The following is a 19,060-nucleotide window of genomic DNA, read 5'->3' on the forward strand; positions in this document are numbered from 1 at the left end:
ACAGAATTCGCCGCCATGGGTTGAGCTTGACTAATATCCGTCAATACCAAGGGATAGCTACCTGAGCCAGTCTGAATTCTTGATTATGAGCGTTATGAAAATTTTGCTATTGACAGTAAAACCAGAGCGACGAGATTGGGCTGGAGAAGAAAGTAAACATGGAATTCAGCGAGAATCGCTGAGAATGGAGGAGAGAGCATGGGATAGCAGGTGACAGAGAAGAGTCGAGATCTTTCAATTCATGAACTTCAACGAATGACCGGGCTTGATGCTGCTCATTGTGTCTGGTGATGCCCTCAAGGTTTTAAACTCTATACCATTGTTAAGACGAATTAAGCAGACGTCGGTGAGAACAGAAAGCAGAGGCCACATAGTGCAGGTCTAAATGAAATGTTTGGAGCTTTATATTTTGCAGCCGTTGTCGCTCCCTAAAATCCATGGCAGCCGCGCAATTCAGGTTCTGTATTTCGTCACAGTGGGCGGGTCACAGGGCAGTTGCACGCCTAGAAGAGCTTCCTGTTTCCTTTACAATGGGTGCAGCAAGCGATCCGATCTATCAACAATCGTGATTTGTTCGCTTTACAGGAAACATCTTGTTTTTCCAACAAATATCAATATAATGACGAGTTTGTCTTTTTGCAAGTCGGTTGTCTCTCTCTCAAGCCACATAGCCTTAGCTGTAGACGTGAAAGTTGGAAATGGCACACAACGCATCTAAGGCAGGTCTTCACCGATCCGCTCATATTGTTGTTACACCCAAGACAGCCAGCAATGCAACCCTTCGTGGTCCCTCCACCCGCAGAAGACCGTTGAGCTTCATGAGACCCAGAAGAGAAACCGAATATATGGTAAAGGTGTGTGGCATGACCTGATCAATCTCCAGTTATAACATCATGGCATCTTGAATAGAGCATCATTGATCAACAGATAGGATAGCTTTAGTGGTTTCCGCGTGCATATTGATATTGTCCAATGTCAGAATTATAGGTAACGAGCTTATGTACTAGTAACTGATGGCCCCGGGACTCGGCTTGCTTTAAATTTGGCGTCGTTTGACACCGGGGAAGTTCTACGTCATCATATGGTAACGCAGAGGAAACAGCCAACTAATCCACCTGTAAGCGTGTTGCAGAGGAGCTTGCTGTGGTACCGGGGCTGAGCGGCCGACGCGTGCAGATTTGCCCCAATACTTCAATAGCGCTGGGATCAAGCCGCGGCCTGCATTTACCCTGTTGGGCTTCCTACAATGTGTCTTGAGTAATTATGCGCGGATACTGATGAGCTTAGTGATACGTTGCTTTGCGCTCCCCGCCAAAGCTTCGACATCGGCCTATCTTACATCTTAACCCAACAAAAGTTTGTCGAGTCGCGACGCAAGAATGACGGACAATGAACATAATTCATTCCCCCGCATATGTTCAACCTTGCGCAGAGTGCTCATTCGTTGGACCGGGACCTTGGCCTTGAACTTCGAGACTTGGTGTGTTTAATTGACGACTACATTGAATTACATAATATCGCGACCAGCACACTTGAGGAGGTAAGAAGAGTCTGCCTATATCTAGGATTTAAACCATAGGTGCTGAACTGAAACGAATGATAACTAGGCTGAGACGGAGACGGAGACGGAGACGGTAATGTTGCCCCATATCGCTAGACTCGAATTCGGCCTATCTGGCCCAGAGAAACCCGTATAGATTACCAGCTTTGGACAATGGCAGGGGACCCCAGTCCCAGATCCATCATCCTAGCTTCCTAGCTTCCTCCTACCTGTATTTTAATCCTCCAGTTTGGTAGTGTGCCCAAGCCTTTTTCGGGGTTGTTTAACCCCTACAGTGTGTAGAGCTGTTCACTGCACAGTCTCGCACCAGCCCTTGTTCCGTGACTAAAGTCCCCGGTCAGACACTTTTTTTGAATTCCCCACCCCCGGTGCTGCTGTGGACATCTGGGAAGCCTCCCCAATCAATCATTCAAAAGCACAGCGCCTCCGCCCCAACCATATTAAGACCCTACTACCCACCTTTCCGCGGCCCTCAAAGACCACCGAGCCATCCACCCTTCCTGCCAACACTGGATCGAATTGTAGATAACCTCAAAACAGTTGTCTCAATTCCACCACGTCGACCACCAGCGGCCCGTCCTCAATCCGACCTTCGTCTTCATTGACAACAAGAGCGGATCCCTCGACGTCCCGACTCGACTGAAGCCACCCAGCGTGTGACACTGGTCTTGTCTTCGACAACATCCTTTGCAAGGTGTTGATTGTGTGGCCTCGTTGTTTCCCGGCGCAGTTTTCGTGGGTCCCCTTTAGATTTTGGGGATTTCTTGGGCAAGTAGGAACAGAGCAGTGAAGGAAGCAAGCAAATAAAGTTTTTATAAAGAGCGAAAGCGTCCAGCAACCACTTCAACAAGGGAAAGAAACGAAGGAAGCCGGTCCTCCCACTCCATCCCACCCATCCTTGCCCAACCAGCACATTGTTGGTTGGATGCACAGGACATAGCAACTCCGATACAGAACACACACACTTTGTGCTACTTAGAGGATAGAGCAGCCGATCTCGAACCACTTCACACCTGGAATTTTGCGACCCTTAACCGTCGAAGTTTTCCTTCTGACACCTGCTGGATCGTCTTGAGTGCTCCGCATCTCCGGCTCACCTCACCCAAACCCTCCACCGGCATCGCTCCTGACCAGCCGAAGGGAGATTTTCACCGTCTTCTTTGGTCTACCGACGAAAAGGTTTGCACAGTTGCTGGAATATTGCCTGTGCATTTCTCTCCCGTTGTCCCTTCCCCCCCGCCTTTTCTAATCGAGTAGCTCCGTGAGCATTTGCCGTTGAACCACCAACCTGTAAGTATCGCTTCCTTCCTTTCTTCTGATGCATTTTGATCTTGCCCAAGCGGTATCTCCTGCTCCCTTGCTACATCGGCCCCGCCAACATGCATGGCGTGGGCGTGGATGTTGCTCGATGCATGCATATGACCAGAAAACGGACAGAAGATAAACTGTGGGCAGGGGCAATGATGAGGAGTTCTCATTCCTGCGCCTCGTCACCTGTGACAACACGGGCATGCTTGCAACATCTCTTGCCAATTCCCACATCAACTCACGTTCCAGTGCCCTTTCCCCCGCATCCATCCAAAGCTACATAAACTCTACCCTGCTCGCTTTCCGCCAATGCTTCATAGATACCACAGCCGAGCAGCAGCATAATCACGTATCATGGACATAGGCATCGCGTAAACAATAATGCTAATTGAACCTCTCTTTCCAGGCTTTTACGAACGCCAAGTCGCCACTCCAAAAGTCGGCACATCTCCAGTTGATTTATGGTTTGAGATCTGGAGCCGATTTTTCCCGTGTCTGCATCACGTCAAGCAGACTCCTAAGACCAGCAGCTTTAATCCCCTTGCCGACTTTTACTCACCCCCCACCTTCGACACCTTCATCCACGGGCAACCCAAATCCTTGGGAATGCCTTACACGCCTCCCGCAAACCGTTCTCCTGCGTCCTCAGCCCCCTCTTCGCCAAGTACCAGCCGGAGGTCCTCGTTCCATGGCACGGGCATGACGGCTGGCGGCAGCAGCGCCGGCTCTCCATCCCGACCAGCCCTCCCGCGATCCGCTTCATATTTGTCGAAACACCGGAGAGCACCCTCGGCAGTTGTGGGAACAGGACCAATAACCAATGGCTCGACTCCGGACATCACCCCTCCTGGGACGTCGCATGATCTTCAACGCATGGTAGCAAGTCAGAACGCAGGCCCGATCCGACAATCACCTCCCCCAATTGGGGATGCTCGATCGATGCCTCCAGGCGCTATCATCTCGCCGCCGGAATCCCAATCCTCTAGCGAAGATGAGGGAGCGACAGGCGACAGCCGCGGACGCCAGATCGAAAACCTCAAGGAATTGCAAGATGCAATCAGTGCCATTCCCCAACACCGGGAGAGTTCTCCTAACAGACGGACACCTGCCATAGATGTCTTGGTGCTTCCCTCGCAAATTCCAAATATTGTCGAAGCAGCACCACGTAGTTTGGATGGCGAAGTTGTCGAAGGCATACTCAAGTCTGGTTCTCGAAAGATTGCGCATTCTCGTGCCAGCACTGAGCCCTTCGTTTCCATTTCCATGTCCAAATCAGCCGGTGCGTCTCCTACGATATCGGACGAAGACGAGGATGAAGATACCGACGAGCCCCCGAGGAAGCCCCAAATGGTTCGCAAAAAGTCTGGCGAACTGGTCCGTCCAGCACTTAGACCGTCATCATCCCAACGAAGACCGTCGAGCATGCCAGGCACCCCGACTTTCTCCAAAGCAGTCCATTTTGATTCCCATTTGGAACATGTGCGGCATTTCTTACAAGTAGATCGGCCATTGGCAGTCAGCGCGGGTTCATCGCCCGTCGAGAACTACGAGAGCGATACTGAGTACCCGTTTAACACCGATGACAAGACTTCAGCTCGGACGCCGCCGTTCGAATGGGATATTGCGGTGAACAACTTCCCTGCTGATACACCCATACGCAAATCTCTGCCTGCTCGACTGGACCGTGTATGGATGTCTAGTGATCAGAAGAGCCTGGTTGGCTCGATATCCGTCGCGAACCTGGCGTTCCAGAAAACCGTTGTCTGCCGATTCACCTTTGATTACTGGAAGACCACGTCTGAAGTTGCGGCCGAATACTCCCACGAGATTCGTCCCCGAGATACTGATATCGGCCACGACCAGTTTCAGTTCAACATCAAGCTATCGGATCTTGCCAATCTCGAATCCAAGACTCTTTACTTTTGTATCAAATATTGCGTCAACGGCGTCGAGTACTGGGACAATAACAATGGCGTCAACTTCCAAGTCGACTTCAAGAAGAAAGCTTTGCCACAGAACGGCAAGAAGAACTTTCAGGGTGCTTCATCCAGGCCGGCCAACTCTCTGCCACGCAGTACTCGTAGGACGAACCCTTCGGCTGCGGCACGACCCATGTCCATGCCTGTCGGTATCATGGATGAATTTGGCCACGATTCGAAGTTCGTCAATTTTGAACAACCCATTCACGAATATCTGGGCGAGTCTAGACCAACAGGTCTGCGTCTCAAGAGCTCAAAGTCTACCACCAGCCTCCCCAGTGACAATTTGACCAACCGTTTATCTGCTCCTAGTGGCCTTGCCTTTGCCAACCGCTATGACTTTGGTGCATCCTTGACTGCTGCCATGCAAGCACAAAAGGATCCAAATGGCAGTCCGCGGGGAGATGGTCTTTACATGAAGCCAAACAAGAAGGGATCCTACATCCATCCGATCCAGACTAGTCCTCCCCGGCCAGGCCCTCCAGGTCCCACCATGGCACCTGCCGTTGTCCCGCAGGCCTCCAATACCCATTCTCCTGCCTCCGCTACCATTGCCTCGGCATCGTACGAGGAGATCGTCAACAAATACTGTTTTGTACGTACTACCGGTTCATAGCCATGGCCCACCACGGACGAGAGACAGAGAGCGCCTTTTCCGGTGACAATTTGAGGATAATCAAACTAACGCGTCCTTGCTGTAGTTCAATGGTTCGAAGCAGTCCAGTCCCCAAATCAAGGACGGAACCCTGCAGAGTGGCCGATATGACGGTGCTGGCGATGAGTTCTCCACTCGATACAGCAGCGCCAATTCGAGCTCAAACAGCAGCCCAGAGATGCCTCCTAAGGCCCAGCATCACTCTCTGCGCTATTCTATCCACAATAACTTGAACCCGTACTTCCAGAACCCCCATGTCACCATAGGAGCTTCGCCCGCCGAGTCGCCAATAGGTAGCCCTTCAGCTACCTCGCGTCAGTCTTTGAGCCCTTCTTCGTCCATGACGCCAACCGCTCGATCAGGTCCCCCGACTCCCATGCCAGGTAGCTTTTCTCTCGCTGGTACGTCGATAGGTGGTTATACCATAGACACACCTTCATTCAATCACGCTCAGCACCATGCAGATCGCTTTCCCTTCACAGCAGACGCTCATACTTCGCCAGCGATCCGAGGATGAGTTCGCCGTGCTCGGTGACTTACAAGACGATATCCGATCAGACGTCGGGTATTTGTACATTGCCGCACCCACCCCAATGCTGTGGGGCACCACTTACACTTTCTCCCTTGTTCTTCCACCTTGACTTTTGCATTTTCTGTCTTTTCCGCATTAGCATTACGACACGGCGTTCAGGATTCCGCATGATGATCACAGAGTATCCATGACGACGATAGCATACCGAGTACACGGAACGGTTGGTGGAAGGGAAGAAACGAAGCAATTATATGGATTCACTTGCGCGGCGTTACGGATTGGAGTCTCATTTTGATCCACTAGGCACCAGGCAACCCGTCCGCGGTACATATGCCTGGTTGGGCCTTTTTCTTTAATGCATAATTCATTAGCCTGGTCCTGGTTACGTGCATTGTTCGACACACTATACACACACCCCACTTCAGACGAGTTCCTGGATGGAAAGGAGTAACTTCGGTAGACGGCTTGGAGTTTAGCCCTACGGGACTGATAGGATGGCGGCAGCTGCGCAAGGCGCAGTGGAGCAGCACCAATACGTACTTCGACCCCAATGGGCCGTACACGGGGGGGAGTTCGGTTTGACATCGCTGCTCGCTCCGGTGGGAAACTCAACAGATATTGGCGGCATCAAGGGGTTTCGGTACGTTTTGAGCGCATTTGCGCTGAGGTTTTGACTCGGTGCTTGTACCTCGCAATGAAGGCATTCACGCATGTCATGGGAGTCCTTCGTTCTGGGGCACGATAGAGGAAAAGGTCGTTCGGCTAGGTCCTGAAATTGAATATTACTCTGAACAATACTGTCAATATTTAGCATGCTGTGACTATACGACCCTTTTGGCAGTCCTTTGCATGCGGCTCCATCCATCCACTGCTCCATACCCCTCTCGTCAACATATTTTGACATCCTCGCACCTGCTTTCGTCCCATCCTTCTCCCTCCATAACCCCATGCACGTACGCTTCCCCGACGAACATATAATACCCATCCTCATCGGCCCTGAGTACGAGCGGCACCTTCCCGCCCCGGGCAAGTATGATCTTGTCCCCTAACTGCGCTGCTTCGGGTAGTAGACACAGTCGTGATGGCTCCGAGACCTGCCCCATACGCCGGTGGTTGGCACAATTGATGTAAGGCCAGAATTCAACGTAGGAATCCCAGACCGTGTCGAGGAACTTCTTGAAGGCGACTTCGGGGAACGATTCCGATGTGTGAGGGTGGAATGCTAGGAAGGAACGAAGGGGCTCGAGGCTTGTGGACCAGGTTTCGTATAGAGAGGAGGTTAGGGTACGGGAGTGGGATTTGTAAGTTTCCGCGCAGAGGGTTTGCCAATAGGCGTCTTTGTCGTTCTCGGGACTTTTTTCACTGGGGGCACTGCTACTATTGCTTTTGTTGTCACTGGGATTCGTTGTTCTTGCTGTCGTTGGTCTCATAGCAGCAGTGGCGGTAGGAGTGGTGAAAGCAGCAAATTTCTCCCAGGAAAACAGTGTGCTAACGATGGCCAAAACATCCTGACACACGCGGTGCTCCGCCTTGAAAATGCCGGAGACCCGTGTAAACCACTCACGCTTGTGCTCGGGTTTGTGGAATTCCCCGACTGATTCTTGCGACTCTGAGTGATAAAACGGCAGCGCGTCGGCTTTGGTGTAGCCTGTAGCATGCGTTCTCCGTGGCCGATCCATTGAGTCCCGACTCAAGGGTGATCTGATGGGCGACGTTATGCTCCAGTCTGTTACCCATGAGGGCAGGGCGCGGCGGGTGGATTTGGGGCATACACCTAGGACGTCAAGGGTGCCAGATTGTCGGATGAGGAATTGGGTGATTAGGCGGTAGATGTAGACTACTGGATGGCCGTAGTCGAGCTCGATGGATAGTTGATTTGGGAGGGAGTGAAGTTGATCGTGGCTCTCGTGTAAGAAGCCCATGACGGAGTAGATTTTGTCGCGGGAGTCGGCAGAGGAGCGGTGGCGGCAGTGGATGAGTAGATATAGTAGGTCCTCGGCTTGGGAAGCAGGGGAAGAAGAGGGGCTTGGGGAGGACTTTTTCTGTCGCTGCTGTAGTCGTCGCCGGCCCATCAGAGCACGCATGGATAAATAGGGGACGACGGCATGGTCCATGATGAAGCCGAAGGATAGGGGCTGCCAGATCTGTATATTCAGCCCGTGGTCCACGGCGGCGCACAAGTAATCCCAGTCGATGACGTGCCCACCCGACATAAGAAGCGCTCGTGGTGACAATAGCAGCTCCTGTATCGTCCAGGCACGTTTCCACCACTGAGCGCCTGCCAGAACGATCACGGTTATGTCTCCCAGATACTTGTCGTGCTGCGTTTGGGACCCAGAAACACGACAGTGCAGGCGGCGTGGCGGTAGATGTTATGCATAATCCTGGCCGTAGATCGGGCATCTCATTGGTGGACTTCTCAGCTGCACAACTTGACAGGCAAGAAGAGGACAAAATAACTGGCACACAGGCGGAATAATCAGATAATGCTTCTTTAATATACGGGATAGTAGTAACCCCCCTCTATTCCACCATTTGGTCGCTGTTCGTTTTATTATTCTAACACCTACGCCATCTTCATGGCCCATTTCTGCCTACTTGCCCAGCATTTCCCTTCACATACTCCAACACCTCTCCAGCCGAGGTGAATGCAACCGGCATTTCTTGCCCCTCGAACCCGGCACAGCTCTGTACCAGTCCGCCAGCGACCGAATCCGTCTTCTTCGATATGTAATACTTGAATGTCTCGACTACGTTGTCCGCCAGATTCACATACCGCCCGTTCATCTCGCTGGCTGGCTTTGCGAGATCGCTCAACTCCGGATAGTCCGATATAGACCGCAGGTCGGGCGGTGAGCAGAGCGTAGCCGGCTGGTCAGGGGTAGCCAGGTTGCTAAAAGTGAATATCCGACTCTCGTCATCCGGATACGCGCCCGTCTGGTCGAAATAATTCCCCGATACCAGAACGGAGGACATGTTGTAGATGCCAAGGTTGTACTGGAAGGCAGGGTTATCCTCATCATCCCTTTTCCCCACTCCCGTCGCCATAATGTCCTCACCCAAACCACGTCTACAACTCATGGTCGAGTTAGAGCTGCCAAAAAACGGTGCACTATCCGCATAATTCTCAAACACGTTATTCACAATGTAAAACGTCCCAAACCTCATCAACGGATTCCTACTCAAAGAGTTAAAGAAACGGTTCCCAAAGACCGTAAACTTCATCTTGCCCAGATCCCGCGGCCCTTCCTTTTCACCTCCGCCCCAGAGCAAGCTCTTATGATGGTTTGCTACCACGTTATGACTGAATGTAATCCGATCGGAACCATCCTCGACGTCGAACAGGCCATCATACCGATCAACCTCCCAACCCCAGAGAAACTGATCGGGCGCCACTGCACCCGAAGGAGAATCCTCGAGGATATTCCCGTCGAGCCAGGCGTCGGTCGTCGTGACGAAGCTTATGGCATCGTAGCGTGCGTTCCAGGTTGCAGGGTAGGTTTCTGGTGAGGGGAAACAGTCTCGTGGGGAAGAAATGCGTAAGTTCCGGATGATTATGTTGCTGCGTTGGTTGAAGGAGAGGGAGACGCCGTTGAGGTACGACGAGGAGTCCCAGCCTATGAGGGTTAGGTTGCCTTGGGCATCGATGGATTCAAGGGATTTTTGGACGTTCTGGGCGATGCCGCGCCAGCCCTGGGTTAGAATGAGTTAGTAGATAAGAAGGCAGTGACTAAAAAGGTAGGAGATAAGAAGTTAACGAATGAGAAGGTCGTGGATGAGAAAGTGTTAAATGAAAAGGTAGTGAATAAATATGCAGTTAAAAAAAGCAAGTGAATGAGATGGGCTGCTAAGAAGATTCTAAGCAACGATATATATGTACATTTTGATGATTTAGCAGGGCGAGGTACTCAGTTGCATTCTGCCCTTCGAACATTTCTCCCGCAGCCACGGCAGCTTTCACCGCATCGGTATACGTCGTGTTAATGGCCATAAGATAGAGTGTGAAGTTGTATTGCTTGACGTTGCTCGTGTCAATATAATACTGACAATCGCCGTATGTTGTGTGGTTGATCTGGGAGCCCTTTATCTCACCCTTGACGTAAACGGTTCGCGGTGTTGTTAATGTCAATGCCGTCCGGAGGTCCATCATATTGTCCACGATGAATGTGTTCTCTTGCGTTGGTGAGCCGCCTCCTGTGACTTCAGACCCGAAGCCGAAGGGTTGGCGGTCTGGGAGAACTGGTGCTGTCCCATTCGCGACTCGGCGGAGGTTTCCAGACGCGAAGACAACAGGAAGCCATAGGAGCACATTGAGCAGTAGCATCTTGAATATTATATTTCCAATCAAAGAAAATAGACCTGAGGGAGCTGCAGAACATCATTTTGAACGCAAACTGCAGACTCGATGTTTTTAAGACCTCTTAAACCCACCCTGCAATCAAAACCATACTCAAGGTTCCACATGCGTGTCACATAGATGGCCATATTCAGCATGCGGAATATGGGGCAGCGAAGCTAAACATCATTTCAGCTGTTCTTATATGTGGATAATTTCCCCTATCAGTTGGAGATGATAGGGAAAAAACGGGGAATACAGGGGGCAGAAAGGACACACGACAAGGATGAGAGGCGCCACCCGAGCTGTCAAGTATAAATCGCGACGTTGTATTGCTGCGATGTGATTATGTAATGTGCTTGTAGGAATGGATCATGACGACATGCGACCTGATCTTGAGAAATTTGGGTTGCATAGCGTAGTGGAAGAGGCTTGGGGTCTCAAGTGGCTATTGTGGGACCTTCAAGGCCATTACACCGAACTACCAGTCTTGGAAGGACATATGATCACTGACCGTACGTTATGGGCCAATGTGGCCACCACCAATCATACCACGCAAGTCCTGCCTTTGGGACAGGCATCATTCATTTATATCTATACAAAGCCCTTATGGCCGTCGTTCAATTCTTGGAGGACTCTCCAGAGATCACGACCTTTTCATTACAAAACCATTTGCCCTACAGTCCAATAGCTATCTCTTGCTGATTTGACCGGGAAGGCGGCACTGACATTAGATCACGGCGAACGATCTTTCTGAACATAATTTTAGAAGACTGTTGATGCTACGTAGTTAAAAGTCGACCTGCTTCTTCGGCGACAAGATGTCTTGGTAAGCGGATTCGTTCCAGGTCCCAGCCTGACAGCAAAGCAATCGGGTCACGTTGCGTGGGTGTTACATCAGCTTTTGCATATTGGGATGCCAAACGTGTATTTGTTACTGCATACTCCTGTGTCGCTATATAATATGCGTTTGAGAGGAGTTGACTATCCAATCGCGTCTCTCTCATTTCCGTATCCATCCATCAATCAACAAACCAACCAACCATTCAAAACGTATTATGATAGTAAGCGGCCCCCTTAACCCTGAGGGTCTAGTCTAAGCAGCTGTACAATTATGCCGATCTATACTGATCTAGGGGTTTACCTAATTGTGCGGCTATCTCCTAGACTGCATATATTTTCTATATGTTTAATAGTAACTTTCATGGTACCTGTTGCGTGCCCCAGGCACACCACCTGGGTACAGCGCTTAGTTCAACTGCCCATAGACAGCCCTTCCGTAGCTGCAGCCTTTGGGAGTTAATCCAGTCATCATCATCATCACTAATACAACTCTCTTGCCTGTATTGCCCACAGTACCTTTAAGGGTACCTTCTACCCTCCGTAACATTAGATAAACCAGCTTATTATGACGTATTATAGAGCTCGATAATATACCGATTTAATAAGCTACGCTAGCCCTCTACCTAGGCCATAACTTAGTTAGACCTAGTTTAAAGTGAAATAGGGTTATCGGCTTACCTAGATTATAGTAGTAAGGACACTGTTTAAAGAAGTGTAGTACCGTATTTACGTATAACTAGATAACACGGCTACTTCGCCTCTCGCGAAGAAATCGCACTTCTATGTCCCCTTTAGCTCCGTATATCGACACTACTCTCAATAGAGCTAATATACTTGAGTTGCTTAGGATAAATATCTGGTATAATGACAAGAACAAGCGAGCTATGTCAATCCGCGACCTTATTACGCACTAGTACAAGAAGCGCTTCAAGTACCCTCGGATCGGCCTTGGCGTAGGGATTCTCGGCATATGCTAGAAACTGTAAAGCTAGTAGCGCATCGGCTTAATATGCCGGCTTAACCCCATACTTATATCCATCCGCGAGGAACAAGTACATGACATCCTCGAGGACACAGAATCAGAGTAGATAGCAAGGGTGACAGCGTGGTTAATGGACCTTAGCCAGGATGACGGCGAAGGCAAGGTTGACGATAGCCTCATTATGTACTAATAATTTCCATACTCCAGCCATTTGGCTTACTAATTTGACCACCAACCCACCAAGGGTTCTTGGTAGTTGATATTGAGTTGAACCGAAGCGTGCCTATTGTTGGTATGGCAGACTTACTGTTTGCCTACCAGTCACGCTGTTCCCCTGTGAAAGTCCTTAACACCATTCCACTGCTTAATTGTACCCACACCTTGAGCCTCCTTTCTTACGTCTCTGATTGATGATCGTGTCCGTAGTAGACCTTCTTTGAATCGTTCTCTCCAGAATAAAGTGAAATAGGTTGTCACGATCCTGTACACTTCTCGCTTCTTCCCAGCTCCGCAAAACGTATTCAGCGACCATCTGCTTTCCCTCCCTCGCCCAGTCTCTCGGCGTCTTGCCTTGGCGATCGGGGTGTACGACAGATGCCCCGTTCTCAAGCAGAAGATACAATATGTGACAGTAGTTATAGGCAGCTGCCCAAGACAAGGGAGTCCTTCCTTCGGCGTCGGCCGAATTTGGATTTGCGCCTTTCTTCAACAGTAGTGCAACACAACCCATGCGCTGATTTTGCGTAGCCCACATAAGTGGCGTTCGAAGCTCGTTGTCTGCAGATTCCGCGCTTGCTCCCTTTTCCAGAAGCAAGGCCGCGACTCCAATGTTTCCACTTCTGGCTGCCCAGGCCAGTGGCGTAAGCCCATCACTGGCTCGCATATCGACAGAAGCGCCGTGGTCAAGTAATACAGACGCTGCTTGTTTCATTCCGCTTCCGGCTACCCAAAATAAAGGTGTATCGTTGCGCTCGTTTCTGCCATTGACTTCCGCACCCCTCTTGAGTAGCAATTCAACGACGGTGTAGTTTTGTTTCAGCACAAATTGTGTCAGAGGCGTCAAGCCATTCCTACTTTTTGAATTGATTTCGGCACCATTGTCGATGAGAACCTCGACCACTCGTACATCTTGAGCCACCATCATGGGCGTTCTCCCATGCTCATCACGGAAGTCCATCTTGATATTCTTGCCCGCAAGGACAAGAGTAAGGAGTTCATCATCACCCTGTTCTGCCGCAGAGAAAACAAGGCTCGCTTCCCATGAGCTTAAGGACTGGCGACCTATGTCAACTATGGAATTCCTCTCAGCCGTCTGTTTTTGCCTTTGGGGATCTGTGTGGAGCTTTTCTGATCGCAAGGTATTCGCTCGGGCTTTCAGGTGTGATTGGAACTTCACCTGATCTCCAGAAGCTATGGATTCGATGATTGGGGTCCAAAGCCGCCATTCTCCGACATCAAGACCCGGTGTGTTGAGGGTAGCGAGTTGAGAGAAAGCTCCTCTGTTGTTGTCAAACAATTTCTCCAAATAAGTCTCATTGGGACAGTCCCCTTTTCCTTTGTGGATTCCCCTCGAAGCAAAGAGCAAGTAATTCTGCAACACCCAGTCTTCCAGCCTGAAACCTTGAAGAAACGAGCTTTGGTCGACTCCAGAGGCTTGGGCTGCACCTGCATGGTACAAAATGTTCTCAGTGGCGTACTTCAAGAAAGGCCAGGTATTTATGAGGCTTTCACTCAGGTGATGGTGTGTTTGGATTGGCTTGTGAGCCCCAGTCTCGGGATCATGAGGACGTCCTGCCACTGATGTTTTGATGTAGTGAAGGCAGCATTGCGTAAGTGCATGATGACTGGTGCCTTCGAACCTGTTCCTTGTGTCTGCTGTGGCAATGGCGGCCATTCCGTCTTCTCTCAAAAGAAACTCCCTGACCGATTCATGAATGAACTGAACAATCGGTTGATCATCATGAACAATCTCGACGAGACCTTTGGAAACATCAAGGATGAAATTGCTGATGACTTCTTTGGATATAACCAGAGAGGTGAAATGACAATCTTTGAGTTCGTTGGGCTCGGTTCCTGTAATAATGGCAAAGTACAATTCCCGTGGCGACAGTGGTCGACTAGTAAAAAGCACCCATTGGATGCAAAGAAGAAATTCCCGTATATCCTGATTATTCCGTGTGACTATGTCATAAAATAGGGCATTAAGGTCAGGAGGAGTCTCTTGTAGTCTTTGACGGAGACTGTGTATGCGCCCTCTATCATATTCCTTGTTGAGTAGTCCCACAACGAGCACTACCCAGATGAATACTCCCGATGCCTTGTCTTGGATATCAGAACGAATGGGGGCCGAAAGTTTCAAAGGTCGTATCCTCAAATTATCACACAGATATTGGGCGATATCCTGAACATGGCCGGCTTGTCGTTCCAGTGTTATTTCAAGCCCTTTCTCGATGGTGATATGTGGATAGTGCCTACTCGCCAGGCATATATGGAGCCGGCTCTCGGCGGAACGTGCAGTCTTGCTGCAGCTCTCTAGTACCGATATCATTTCCCGGATCTGCGTCTCATCGCACTCATCCAAGGCATCGATGAAACATATCAGTGGTAATGTTCCCAGTTTCTTGATAGCATGGCGAAGCAGCAGCGTCAGCGATTCGATGGTCCATTGTGGTCTAAGGGGACCATCGCCCCTAGGTATTCCAGGTAGCTCAAGGATGCATTCGAGTTCCGGGCGCTGTGCGAGAAGTTGCGATAAGAGTGATCGGTATAATCCGATAGTCGTCTTCTCAAGTTCTCCACCCCTGGCGCTGAAGAAGAACGCGATAATGCTCATCTCGCCATCCATGTTCTCGAAAGCGTACGAAGACGCAAACTCCATCAGAGTTGACTTGCCTGTACCTGGTTTCCCCTTGATCCACAAGAAGCCGTGATGGTCTTCGAGCTTCTTCGTATTGAGCCAATCACGCCATTCCGGGGCGTCAAGCAGCCATTTGCATGTCTTGTTGTGCGCTGTACGAATGCTTCTCTGACGAGCATCGATCTCATCAAAGTAGAGCGATTCGATCAAGAGCATCTTTTGGTCGGCAGAAAGTCTTTGTATCCGGCGACCGTTTTTGTTGCAGGGCTCTAGCGTCGCTTCTGTGCGACTAGTCTGGATCATCTCCAGAAGAGATTATTTTAGCTATGAATTTTATTTTTTCTTCTCCAGCTTGACTGGCCAAGGTGGTAAGCTTACGTACTGTTAAATCTGATGTTGGTCCTTCTTTGGCTGAACGAGTGCGCTTGCGCGGCTTTGACCCAGTGACTGTTTCTTCTTCGCAGGCTAATCGCCACTTATCAGTCCTCATATTGGTCGGCAAAGAACAAAAGCAGAAACTGGGTTCGACAAATTAAGTTCTTCCGAACGGAATCATACTTACAATATTTGCGTTTTGCTGGAATGGAAGCGTCTCCCAGTCCTTCGGCGCGGATCTCACATAATATCGCCTTCGCATATGCAGCAGCCATAGCTGCAGCATATGGCTGCCAAGTCTTGTTCTTGTGCTCGTCGGCGTAATCACAGACACCACGGACGACGCCGACAGGGATACGATTCATGGTTCCAGCTGCCTCCATTTCCAACCCAATAAGACCGTACTTGCGTTTGAGTTGGTCGCGAATTTGGGCATTCTTTATGAGCTTATCCCCGGAGCCGATGGATCCGTACCAGACCCGAGTGCGCTTAGAGGCATGCCTTTTGCTTCTTTGCACCAAATATTCAGTCCCGTCGTCGTTGACTCTATAGAGATGGTCATGATCCTCGCCCGGGTCAGCAAACGTGCCGTCTGCGTGTTCTCGGTCTTTGATGGCCTCGAAATATGGAAGAAACGTTTTAGTGTCATCAGGCGCGCGGAGCTTAATACTACCAATTGCTGATCTCACAACCGTCTCTGTGTGCGCCAATATTTGTCCGCATCGCAAGAGCTGGAATCCATCCTTGGCCATTTCTCGGCCCAGGTCATAAGCAACAAGACCGGCATGATCCATGTCTGGAAGACCAACTAGGATATCTCCAAGACGAATGTCGCGCTGGGGCTTACGGTCCATGTCGGGGAGCCCTGCTGCAACACCGACCAATAAGCCGAACCAGAGATTTGGGAAGAATCTTTTGACCTGGCTAGCAAGAGCGGCGGCGGACCCGGTGCCGTACTCTTGACCCGCTGGAAGCGTGGCAATGATAACATTGTGTCCGCATATATCGCCTGCTTGAAACACATAATCGTCTCCTCGGGACATGGGAAATCCGCCATCGTGTCTATGGTCCAGGAGCTGTAAAGCAGCTCGGGCCTCAATCTCTAATGGTGCGATCCATGCCACAGTGTATAACTCAGGCTTCAGTGTAGGCATTGAAAAATGTGCGGTGAAGGAAGAAGAAAGAAGAAAGATGCTGATTCCGGTGAGTGTGCTCGGAATTTTCCTTTACCTCCGTGTTCGAGCGAACAGCGGCTCAGAATTATAATATTACGCGGATATGTGGAAAGGTCAGGGGCTGAGTCTTGCCTCTCGTGCTGCATCAGTTGTATGGCAGTGCACTGCGGGGCATACATTTGAATGTTTTCGCGTCAGCAGAGCCTCGTCCGCGTCGCACTGATCCTCCTTGCCCACCACAAGTTCGTATTACAAAGTGGCTATGCTTCTCAGCCAGCCTCTTGGCCTGACAAGTTGTCAAACCACTGGTCTCTACGCCTCCGTGCCCGATATGTGCCCGCATCCCCCAAGCGGTTCGCAGCTGCCAACTCACCACCGCCTATGTATGCTTAGTGTAGCATCACGTGTGTCTGCTCAGGAAATTGTTGCATTGGGGAGGGACGAAAGAAAATCTGATTGGGATACGCACGATTTCGATCGATCTACCGTAACATATGCGACATGTGACAGGACCCTAGAAGTTGGGCTAACTATGAAGGGGGTAAAGATACAAGATAGGTATTGGGGGAGCTACGCCCTTCCAGGGAAGACTAAGGAGCGAAAAGCATTCGAGATGATGAACACCTTCCGGGAATTGGCACTGCGACATGATGTAGGACTTACCATTTCCTTCACCATTCAAGTTAAACTGTCAGCGTGCTGACTCTCTTTAGTCCACGCAAGCCTTCCCGTACTACCTAGACGATATCCTGCAGCAAGATGACTCAGACGACCCTGATTATATCATCCCCGACTCGGCCTATGACTGGCACAAGTGCATCAACAATATAACCGAGGACGCCGATGATCAGACCAAGCAAAGAACATCAAGTCGGTTGAGTATGGCTGCTTGACTTTCTGTTGGGAGATCACCACGCCTGGAAACTCTCGGGGGGCTAATCCGTAGAGGTCACATCTATGGTAACACAATGGTGGAGTCCATGAGTAATGGACAAATTTTCATGGCCAGAAACCGTCTTTGGCCCATTTAGTCATAAGGAGAAATCAACTCATGTGAGATTTCTATCACGCAATCGAGATTCAGATGTTTACCTTCGCTAATCTCCTATTCAGCCATTGGGGTGTGCATGATCAATGGTTGGATTGACCAAGGCCAGATTAGCGAGATCGGTGACTAAGATTCACAGTGTCGGAATTGGCGCCGTTGAGATAATCCTTGCTTAATAGCGTATCGGAGCAGATAGTACGGGGTAATTCACTTGGCTGAAGATACCGGAGGGTCGGGTCAATAAGTGCTATCGCCAAGAAAATTCTCATATAGCCGTTGGGCACCAAAAGACCCAGAAGAAGGCTGGTGTAGCCGGACAAGATGAAGACGGTTTAGTTAGAGTAAGAACTGAGATACCGATAATAGGAACCACCACGGATCTCAACAGGATAGCGATTTACATAGATCCAAATAACTTCACAGTCTAATAGAGCGAGGGAACGCCTTCAATAGCGAGAGCTCCATTGAGGCCTCTGACCCTGGTAGCTACAGAGTTTACATGGATACAGGTTATCTATGGTGTAGATTGAAGAGCGGCATTAATACTACCGAAGGTACAGTGTGAAGTTTTTCATCAATCGGCTGGGATCCCTTATAATCAGATGTGTTACTCGCAATATACTTCCCAGGCTTGGATACCAAGCCCACACCTGTGGCTCTTGGCCGCAGAAGGCCTTAACGCTGCTAGTATGTTTATTTCCGCCGACTTTTATCTGTACATAGATGTAATTTTCTGCATTTCTTGCCCACTTTTGGTCTTTTATCTTGCGTCCTTTCAGATGCGGTTGACTAAAACTGCCCTCCCTGAATCATGCGTACTTGTACACTGAGTCTTGTCGTCGTTCATGCTCTCTAACCCCGTGGAGTGAAATGGTATGTTTTACGGCAGCCCGATGTGCCATGGCTGGCATTCTGCTTCAGTGTCTACTCGCCAACCATTTCCTTTCCGTGCCTTCGGGTCAATGCGCCCGCGGACTGGGTATTCGGAAAGACTTCGGATGATTTGTGAAGATTTCAAACTTATGATTAACTGACAGCCGATGCCAGTCTGGGCATTCCGAGTTGCGGGAGGCGAAATGATTCTCGGTTCTGTTAACATTACAAAGGATTTCCTTGTGGGGAAATTGACCATCCCGAAGGCCTCGGATGGATGAAAGTCTCACATCGATACCTCAAACCAAGGGATTTCCCTGCTGGTCATCTCTCCTCGCATATCAGGGATCTCCCAATTATTCGAAAAACCACCGGCAGAAGGCAAGAACATAGCATTATCGACGCTTCAATGTGTACTCGGGACCAGTTACAAAGCTCTCCAGCCAACGATTGAATTGATTAGGCGTCTGGACCTTGGCAGAGGGGACGAGAGATAAGCTGCAGACTAAAGACGGATAAGTTTGGGGAGCTTCCAA

General features: G+C 50.0%; 4 protein-coding genes across 4 annotated transcripts; 1 reads left to right on the top strand and 3 right to left on the bottom strand.

Annotated features, from left to right (window-relative positions):
* Positions 1-3,475: 3,475 nt before the first annotated feature.
* BCR38DRAFT_351554 (putative phosphatase regulatory subunit-domain-containing protein) lies at positions 3,476-6,020 on the top strand (the record flags this gene model as incomplete). The annotated part of the gene is made up of 2 exons (XM_040856645.1): positions 3,476-5,443; positions 5,550-6,020. The coding sequence occupies 2 exons, from the start codon at positions 3,476-3,478 to the stop codon at positions 6,018-6,020; spliced, it is 2,439 nt and encodes an 812-aa protein (XP_040711858.1).
* Positions 6,021-6,922: 902 nt separating this feature from the next.
* BCR38DRAFT_488904 (uncharacterized protein) lies at positions 6,923-8,248 on the bottom strand (the record flags this gene model as incomplete). The annotated part of the gene is made up of 1 exon (XM_040864340.1): positions 6,923-8,248. One exon carries the CDS (start codon positions 8,246-8,248, stop codon positions 6,923-6,925), a length of 1,326 nt encoding a protein of 441 aa, XP_040711859.1.
* A 182-nt stretch (positions 8,249-8,430) lies between these two features.
* BCR38DRAFT_65661 (pectin lyase fold/virulence factor) lies at positions 8,431-10,697 on the bottom strand. Its single transcript, XM_040865542.1, has 2 exons — positions 9,916-10,697; positions 8,431-9,728 (listed from the first exon to the last, which is right to left on the bottom strand). The coding sequence occupies exons 1-2, from the start codon at positions 10,357-10,359 to the stop codon at positions 8,613-8,615; spliced, it is 1,560 nt and encodes a 519-aa protein (XP_040711860.1). The 5' UTR covers positions 10,360-10,697; the 3' UTR covers positions 8,431-8,612.
* Positions 10,698-12,202: 1,505 nt separating this feature from the next.
* BCR38DRAFT_445802 (uncharacterized protein) lies at positions 12,203-16,641 on the bottom strand. Its single transcript, XM_040861042.1, has 3 exons — positions 15,616-16,641; positions 15,436-15,518; positions 12,203-15,356 (listed from the first exon to the last, which is right to left on the bottom strand). Exons 1-3 carry the CDS (start codon positions 16,580-16,582, stop codon positions 12,561-12,563), a joined length of 3,846 nt encoding a protein of 1,281 aa, XP_040711861.1. The 5' UTR covers positions 16,583-16,641; the 3' UTR covers positions 12,203-12,560.
* Between the last annotated feature and the right edge of the window lie 2,419 nt (positions 16,642-19,060).

This window comes from Pseudomassariella vexata (genome assembly GCF_002105095.1).
Source record: "Pseudomassariella vexata strain CBS 129021 chromosome Unknown BCR38scaffold_14, whole genome shotgun sequence".
NCBI classification, from domain to species: Eukaryota; Fungi; Ascomycota; class Sordariomycetes; order Amphisphaeriales; family Pseudomassariaceae; genus Pseudomassariella; species Pseudomassariella vexata.

What these genes read in the sequence shown, in the direction of transcription:
- BCR38DRAFT_65661 (XM_040865542.1), bottom strand. Translation starts at nt 10,359, where the DNA reads ATGCTACTGCTCAATGTGCTCCTATGGCTTCCTGTTGTCTTCGCGTCT. An exon ending in CCCTGCTAAATCATCAAAAT is followed by an intron (nt 9,729 to 9,915) that starts GTACATATATAT and finishes ATTCTAACCCAG; the next exon opens with GGCTGGCGCGGCATCGCCCA.
- BCR38DRAFT_445802 (XM_040861042.1), bottom strand. Translation starts at nt 16,582, where the DNA reads ATGCCTACACTGAAGCCTGAGTTATACACTGTGGCATGGATCGCACCA. An exon ending in TCCAGCAAAACGCAAATATT is followed by an intron (nt 15,519 to 15,615) that starts GTAAGTATGATT and finishes AGTGGCGATTAG; the next exon opens with CCTGCGAAGAAGAAACAGTC. An exon ending in GACCAACATCAGATTTAACA is followed by an intron (nt 15,357 to 15,435) that starts GTACGTAAGCTT and finishes TCTCTTCTGGAG; the next exon opens with ATGATCCAGACTAGTCGCAC.